Source organism: Morone saxatilis, unplaced genomic scaffold, assembly GCF_004916995.1.
Source record: "Morone saxatilis isolate NCDOM2014 unplaced genomic scaffold, NCSU_SB_2.0 Contig0, whole genome shotgun sequence".
NCBI lineage: Eukaryota > Metazoa > Chordata > Actinopteri > Moronidae > Morone > Morone saxatilis.
The window spans coordinates 11,908,492-11,917,809 of record NW_023339650.1 but is presented as its reverse complement, the minus strand read 5'-3'; the positions used below and the strand labels follow the sequence as shown (position 1 = coordinate 11,917,809).

The following is a 9,318-nucleotide window of genomic DNA, read 5'->3' as shown; positions in this document are numbered from 1 at the left end:
GTGTGTGTGTGTGTGTAACACTGAGAGGGTGCGGCGGGGAAGCTCCTACCTCTATAATGTAGAGGACCACATTCTTATAGAAACAGTAGAGGATGCACTTGGTAACACGGTTGTAGCTCCACGCTCCATGGACCAGCAGCAGCTTCTCTAGGTAGGAGAACTACCAGTCAGAAAGAAAAAAGATTTATTAGTATTATACAAAATTAAAAAAGAGTTAAAAGGAAAGGGAACAGTGAGAACATCAAGAATGTGGCAGGGATACAAGAAAGCTGAGGCAAGAGGCAGCATACTGATTAAGATAAGTTGTGCAAGATGCCTAAAGGCTAAGAGATAAACAAGTCAGACAGTGAAAGTAACAAAAATGCATTTGTGTGAGTGACTCCTCAGTAATTAGGAGCACTCTGTGGTTGCACTTAATGCTGTTCACATTTTCATTTAGTTGTCCTTAAGGGCTAAATTAACTTCTGTTAATTATTTTTTGTTACAAGATTGTTTGTTTAGTCTTTAACATGTCAGAAAATAGTGAAAAGCATAGTTGAAATAGCAAAATCCAAATTTACAATTATACAGAACAGAAAATCAGAAATGATTCAATTCAGTCAATTAATTTCCTGTCCATAAACAAATCAAATAATTGGTCTTTCCAGCTCTAATGGGAACTCATGATCTGTCCTGGGTGGCCAATTAATGTATTTACAAAATGAAGAAATCCTGGGAAGATTTTAACATTGAATATATTTTAGCAGTTGACCATTTAAATAATAGTTTGTATAAAACAAAAAATGAAAACTTTATTGACCAGCTAAGAGCTAATAAATATATATATATTTTCTTGTAGACTTTCTTTTATTGTAAGAGTATATGTGATGAGCCCTTTGTATTGATAACATGATACTCAAGTGACCCCTGTAAGTAAATTCTCCTTTCAGCTGTCCCCCTGCAGGGAGGTCAAAGATCAGGATCAGCTGAACAGTGAGCAGGTCAGGATTCTGTGTCTTGTCAAAAGACACTTAAGCAGGATGGACAACCAAGCATGTATCCATTATCTATTTTCATATAAAGCCTGTAATGTATCTGTGTGACCCCAACCAAGGCTGTGTTCTGCATCCCACCTGTGCTATGGAGTAGTCAGAAGAGTTGGTGGCCTGCATGCCCTCGTTGCCACTGATCCCCACTCCAACGTGAGCCGTCTGAATCATGCCAACATCATTTGCACCGTCGCCTATCGCCAGCGTGATGGCTTTCACGTGTTTCTTCACCATGTCCACAATCTCTGACTTCTGCAGTGGAGACACTCTGCAGAAACAATGAAAATAGAAGGATAGACACGGTTGGTGGACATTGTAAGTGTATACAGCTGTCTGTACCAGTAGGAAATTAAATGTAGAAGATAAAAGAATACTGAAAGAAAAGAAGAAAGAATTTTAGAAATTGAGGGGGAAAAACAAAGAGACCAGCAATTAGGAAAGATAAATAAAGCCTGAGAGAGGGAAATAGTTGAAAGGGAAAAAGAAAGATAGATGAGAGGCTGGCAGACACACACACACTGCAGGGCTGTGTTTACTGCTCTTCACCAGGTATTAGGAAACAATGATTCACTGTTCTGCTAATAAGACTGTGGGTAGCTCACGTTTGATGTGTTTATATATTTGTGTGTGCTTACAGTGGTGTGTGTTTGTGCATGTCTGCATACATCTGAGTGTGCCTCAGAGAGTGTGTGTGTTCGGGGAGCTTCCAGTGGTACTCCACCCTCTTGACCTGTATCACTGATCCTCCTGTTCATAACCGGTTCTGTCTCTACAATGACAATGAGGGACCCAGGGAGGCTCGATTACAGACGTTTCCCTCAGGGCCACTGAGAGATGATAGCGAGGTGTTCGGCTGCATTGGCGGAAGCACTGTGGATATTTTGTCTTTCCTTTTATACTGCCATGTTTTGAATCTGCTCTATTCACGGCCCTATGTTGTATTGGTTATTCTGTTTGGCTTTACTAAAGAGGTTTTGGACGTGGTTTTTCCTCTTCAATTTCTTCCACCATCTGCCTTGGAAAGAAAACCCTGCTAAGGAGCCATTTTCTTCATTTTAGCTTAGAAAAACATAAAAGTTCATTCTTGACAATCTCACTGCAAGGCCTAGTTAGCAGCTGATCTCGAGCGTTTGTTCTTCCTCAACAGAGGTAGTTTGCTCAGTTGTTTGAGCACTTTAAGAACTTCAAGGGAATGTAGACCGAAGTCCATTTAGTAGCTATTTTGGAGGTTTCGGATCACATTGTTAATTTTGTGAAGCAGTGACTAAAGAAACTCCTCATTTCTTTTATGCCAAGCCATTTATACTACCCTGCTTTTCACATGCGTTTGTATATGAGCCGTTTATTTGTACAGTTCAAATTTCAGCTTTGGATAATGGTTGTTTTTTAGAGAGATATATCAGGGAATGAACATGCTTCACTGGCAGGGATCTTAGGAGGTGGTTGTGTGAGAAAAATCCTACCCCACACACTGTGTTTACGTTCTTAGAAGCTGCATTCTGGACCCAATGACTAGGCTTGAATTTGTCTTCATCTCCATTTTCAAAACATGCTTTGTATGAGGGGGCGTTCCAACGGCCTGTCATTCACATGCGCACAGCTTACGCAAGTCTTGTTCTTACTACATGCAATCTGTGCAGTGAAAACAAATATATCTAAAAAAGGAGGAGACATGGGAGACAACTGATACTGGGACTGGGATTAAACTTGTATAACAAAAGAAGATATATTTCCCACAGTACAGGATTTATAACTATAGAGGCTAACGTACAGTATGAGAAAAAAAAACATTTATAGTATCTGAAGTTATTTGTGTTTTATATAAAATGTGGTATTTATTACATACATTTCGACATCATTTAAAAAGGTACAAGGGGCCACTTGGCTGCATTACAAGATATTAACCCAAATCCAGATATTAAATATTTACATTACATTTCCCTGATTATAGTAATTACCCGAGCCTCAGTGATGTATTAGGTGATAGTAATCTGAGTATTAACACAGGTCTATCCACTTAAAGTGTGGACTGAACTTCAAACAGAGGAGGAGTGACTTCACAATGACAGCGTACAAGTACAGCTTTCTTAGGTTTAGCACCAAATCTCCACCATGTTCGTCAGTAATAATGATATTACAAAATTAAATTACATCCAGCTGCATGAGCAATCACATGCAAACAGAATACAATATGATGCTTTGATAAAGATATGACTAAATAAAATTATGAGCAGATGTATCACCACACACACACACACACACACACACACATCAACACAAACACACACATACGTCCGGCTAGAGCCCACAGGTCACAAAGATGGTCTATCTTCTATGAATATGTAAGAAGGATCATGTCCCGGTCAAGCTGAAATCACAGAGTTGGGTGGTCTTCTTAGTATTCATAAAAAGGAGTGTGCAAAAACACACAAATTTACACACATGCGCAAACACACACAGACACACCTCCAGCCCACCCCCACACCACACCAGAGGATATTTCCAGGGGAAAACCTCAGAGAGAGAGTCTTGGCCTCTGTAGTTGTTGCTGAAGGATGGGATCAACCTCTGCTCTTTGTTTTTCCCGTTTCTGCGTCTGAAGTGCGTGTGAGTGTGTCTGCCTGTGCGCCGCTCGGCCTCTGATCACAAATCTCTCTTTATCTCTCTCTCCCTACCTTTCCTCTAAACACTGCTAACAGTGTCTGGGATTGTGTAAAGTGGCGTTGCAAAGATGAAAGGCTCCTAGAGCTCTTCACGGTGGAAATGAGCAGAAAATAAGCAGCCACTAAGTCCTCCCATAAACAAACGCACAGTGAAGTCAGGAAGCCATGCGTATGGGTGCACAGTGACTCTGCCGCCCCTGAGGCACACACACACACACACACACACACACACACACACGCTCCCAAACTGTGAAACATTACACACATTCTGTAGGTGAGACATTATCTCACAGGCCCCTCTATACTTAAAAGTCAAAGCTCATTATGTACAGGCACCTTATTAACAGTATCGTGCCCTGAATATGCACGCACACACACACACAACAGTGGTTGCCAACATGTGGGTCAGGACCTCCCAAGGCATCATGAGATGATTACAGGTGAAGGAAACAATACAAAACTAATTCTGCAACTTTTCTTTGATCTTTATTTTTTTATGTATAGGTTTATCTCAGAGAGAGTCTTGGGCTCACTAACTGCTCATATAAAACACAATCTGAGGAATCAAAAAATCCAGTGTTTTACTCAATGGGTAAATCTTGGGATGCACTCAACAAACTAATGCTGGTGCTCCTGAAAAAAAGGCTTCAGGTACTTGTGCGTAGCGGAGCAAAAAATATGTGGAGTTTTGATGAATGTAACCTGATAAAGACCTTTCATGAGCAAGCCATGTCACTAATTAAAGCTTTTTATGAGAACTCCACATGCTTCTCTACACTCGAGTACCTGAAGTTTGCTCTTTTGCACAAACTGGCAAAATGTTAAACCGAGTACATTGAATTTTTAACTGGTTATGAAACAGTCTGATGCCTCTATATGACCTACGCAAGCACCGGGTTAACTCCGGGTTAGATTCTGTCGGATTCCCCTTGAAATCAATGAAACGAGGCGGCGGAAACACTTCCGCTTTTGTCCACAGGGGCCATCAGAATCAACAAAAAAAGTTCCTGCTTTAAATCAGGAACTAACTATGAATGGGACTAGACATCTGATGCTAACTTTGAGTACTTTACATGTTTATTATTTGGTTTGGACATATTTTACCAGCCCCAGCCAAGGTAGCAAGAGAGATATGGATGGGAGGAGGTAGTGTGGAGGGAGAGAGGGATGTAGTGAAGGACGGGAGGAAAGGAAGCTGGAGGCTGTTTGCAAGGCCTGTGAGATCTGAGTCCGGATATGGCCTGGATATGCAAGGGAGAGTCAATTGCTTCCCTTCTGGCTGCACATACACACGCACACACACGCGCACACACTCAACACTCACCACCCAACCTCCACACAGCCACACACTCACACTACACACTCACACACTCACAGACAGAGACAAAAGACAAGTGGAAACTCTTTTGTTAAACATCACAGCTGGTGTTGAATGAAACATGACCAAAAAAGGGAACATGCAGTAAATATTCTATGGACAGAGTGCACTTTGTATGAATGGAAATATATAATGGCTAAGTCTGTGTGTGTGTGTGAGAGAGTGTGTTTCTGTGTGTTGGTGCCCATTTCAGGGGTACCAGCAGTAAGTGAGTCATGACTTTGACATTTCCATGCAGCGTAGTGTATTACATTACTCCTGCTGTGCTGCGGGACAGACTTTTATCCTCCTTGTTCATTTGCTGACTGTAGGCAACCGACAACCTTTACAAAAATACATGCACACAGGTATACGGGCGTGCGCATGCATACACACACTGACTCTTTCTTTATCATGCACAACAGTGACAATTAATCTGCGTGTGAGTTTGGTTTCAACTGATTTTTTTTCTGAAGCTTTTGTGTGCATTTTTTCTCTACAAGGTATCTTCCAGTTGGTGGTTGCCCTACTAGATGATAAGCCAATGATAAGACTAGACATAAGTGATGTGTGTCTATCTGTGCAGATACAGATACTGTGTGTCAATGTATGTGAATGAGTATTCCCTACCGGCAGCATATGACAGCCTTGCAGGACAACGCCAAGTCAAGGAAGGCCTGGCGGAGCTCGAAGGACAGCGCGTATTTCAATGTCTGACCATCGATAATCAGCGCCAGCTCATTTTCCTTCCTCAGGGAGTCGCCCAGGGACGAACAGTGAGTTGTCAGTGTGGCACGTGTAGCCTGCAAGGGGACAAAAACACAGAATTTTTGGGGGGTTTAGGATTTTCTTAAATGTTTTTCTAGCAGAAAGTATTTATTAGATATTCTTCCTTTCCCCCCCAAAACTAAGCTTCAAAGACAGGGTCCTTTTCTTATCCAATCAGGCAGAGGCCCTTTCAAGTATCCGCATTTTCAGGTTTTGCGTTTTTGTGGTGATATTGTGGGCTCACACAGTGGTAAAAATACAAATCACGCTCATCAAAACACACAGACCAATTTGTTGAAAGGTCAAAACCACTGGCAGTAAATGGAAGACATGTGCTCCTGGTTGCATGGGCTGCTTTCATCTGGGGGAAAGAATTTGCTTCTGTGTACACTAAACAATTAAGAATGCCAACAAAAAGTTCACAGTTGCTCTTGACATCATCACAACATGCTGATGCTATGGAGGTCCCTGGGGGGCATGTTGGACCATGGCATGAAATCTTATATCTTTACATCACAAAAGCAGCAACACACCACATTGGGAGAAAATATGCAAAAGAGACACACAACTAGAGGAAAAGTCACTCATTTATAACAGGAGAGAGAGAGAGGAGAGAGAGATGAGAGAAGAAGAGAGGAGGAGAGAGAGAGAGAGAAGAAGAGGAGAGAGAGAAATGAGGAGAGACGACGAGAGAGAAGAAGGAGAGATGACGAGAGAGAGAGAGAGAGAGTTTGCGAGAATGCCAGCTTGCCTGCAGGGCAGTAGTTTGGGGCAGTTTTGATGGAGCTTGATAATAGAGGAACAGGGATTAATAGAGAAAATAAACATCCCACAGAGTTGTAATGAATTCCATGTGGAAGAGCAGGCACGCTACAAGCTACCAGTCAGGCCCACATATTGCGCGCACGCACGCACGCACGCGCACGCGCACGCGCACACGCACAACACCACACACACACACACACGAATTCTTCCTTTCCACTAACTGAAGTTATGATTTCCATGGGGTCCCAATGTTGCAGAGTATTAAATGTGGTCTAATGTGCATCATGCCTGCCTTGTGTGGTCCATCTGTACCTTTTAGATGCTAAACAGAGGTTCTGTTGATTATCCAGTAAAGAAATAATAAGAAACAACTTTTACTTTCAATTGTCATTAAACCATGTAACACAGAAAAATAAGATTAAGATGAATTTAGACCTATTTTTACTTTTACTGTTTGTTTACTAACTTTAACAGTTCCAGCTCTGGCTTAATGTTTACTAATAGTTCTTTACATTAAAGGAGATCAACCAGGTGAAATCAGGTTAAAGTCTATTAAATCACTGCAACACTAAACAGATGGAACAAGAATGTTTTATCCACACATGTTGTCCAGTATTGTAATAAACAGCTCACTAGTTGTATATGTGCAATTCAGGTTATACACAAAATAAGCAAGGAGTGACGCAAAATGAAATAGCCCATAACGGGAACTGTTTGTGGAAACATGGCCAACACAACTAAACAAATAGCAACCAGATACACAAAACCAAAGTCTAGATAAAAAAAATGCACAAATATTAGAAAATTTGGCACTGTTGATAATCTACACAGTCTCTCACAGTGGGTGATTGGCGGCCATCAGACCTGAGAGAGTTCAGGGACCTGCAGTGAGATGACCCCTCTGTGCCCTGATCAGCATGTGCAAGAGACAACACAGCAAGCTCACACGCACGCTTACATATGTATGTAACATCATCACATGAACAATGCATTCTCTCTTCTTCTTGCCAAACAGCGATGCACACATGTCTGCACACAAGTGTCCATCCCCTTCCCAAAAATTCCCTGCTCTTGTTTTCTCAGCCTGAGGCTGTGTGTTTTTCTTTGTATGCCGGAATTCCTGTTTGCATTCACCTTTTTCCCCAAACAGGGGAAAGGAAAACAAAAACATAATGAAAGGATTAAAGTAGATTACAGGTTGTCAGAGTTCTGAAACTCAAAGTGTCTATGTGTGTGTGATGTGCATGTGTTTTTACAGAGGAGTAAAACATGTGTATGCGTGTATGTGTCTGTTTGCATGGAAGTGAACAAGGGTTGTGTATGTGTGCACATGTAGTGCACGTGTGAGAGATGAGAATCTGACAAAACCTCCTTTTTCCTCCTGTTTGTCCTCACCTCATCACAGAGGAATGGACACAAAAAGCCTCAGCACCATAATACAAAGTAAACAGCACTTAACTGAAAAATGATTGTATAAAAACACTGTGCATGACACATATTTGGGGTGATGGGTGTTGATGCTTTAACGTTTGCACAACTTTCTGCATGGGGCTTGATTCTGTGAAGCTCTTTCTGCTTCAAATTCCACATTGACTATGATGTATTTAGAGGAATATAATAAGGGCTCAGTAGCTAGTTCTGGCTGAAATTCACCATAGTATGAACCCATGTAATTTTCACATCATAAAAGGCACTGAAACAGAGGGTCACACACATAGGTCAATCCTCAAGTGAATGCAGACAGTTCACCAGCATGGCAGTGAGGTGCTAATACACCACGACGACTTGTCACAGCAGGTCCAGTCAAAGCTTTAGCGGCGGCTAAGATAACCTGGGATAATAACCAGGCTAAATCTGCAGGGAGCTGTAGAAGATTAAAAAGGTTACCAAGGGACAAACACTAGTTAGTTCTTAAAGCCAACAGGCAGCCACTAAGTAAATTACAGCAAGTCCAGGCCAAACTGTATGCTCATGAAAAAGAACGCAGACTTAACATGAAAAGAAACAGCTGACAAAAGGGTCCACTGTGACCTTTTAAACACTTTCTAATTGAGAACAAACATGAGACCAAAGAAAAATCCATTACTATGTAACTTTTCTCGTTCTCACGCTAAATTACCTGCTATTTTTGGAGACCTTAAAGAAAAACATTGCTTAATTCTTTGATTGCACCAGTTGCGATGTGACTGATCTCATTAGCAAGCATTTTTATGTTCCAAACTAAATGTTTATTTTTCATATGCATCCGAGCTTGAAGAGGGCACACACACATACACACATACACATACACATACACATACACAGTTCACAGGCCCTTCTGCATGGAATTTTATCAGGTTTATATTTGGATCACAAAATGAGCAGGGCATGGGGTCAGTTTGAGATAAAACAGGTCACCTTCTCTCATTGCGTACTTTACCATAAAATGCATAAGAACAAACAATCACACACAGACAGACACAGATATCTATCTATATATGTATATATAAATGAGGTCCTGAAATGTTAATCTGTTCCAGGTCACCCTCTCCATTCAAAGAGAGCGCAGTGCCTTTATGACAAATGTACACAGGCAGAGTGTAAAATATACAAAGAAGCACTAAGCAAGATGAATGAGAAAGGGTACAAAGAAAAGGAGACCGAGTTAAATAAGAAAAGGTTACAAAGAAAAGGAGTCCGACGAAGGACAAGGAACGTGGACCAGACTCAGGGAAAAGGAAGGGAGAGAGGGAGAGGG

The 9,318-nt window shown here is 41.4% G+C and overlaps 1 protein-coding gene across 1 annotated transcript in view; it reads right to left on the bottom strand.

The window, feature by feature from the left end:
* The window catches only part of atp8a2 (ATPase phospholipid transporting 8A2), a gene marked incomplete in the record, with an annotated part of 42,176 nt that overhangs the window by 8,335 nt on the left and 24,523 nt on the right, over positions 1–9,318 (bottom strand). Inside the window, 3 exon segments of the mRNA XM_035654945.1 lie at positions 50–160; positions 1,113–1,296; positions 5,679–5,851. Coding sequence (XP_035510838.1) covers positions 50–160; positions 1,113–1,296; positions 5,679–5,851 — 468 coding nt within the window.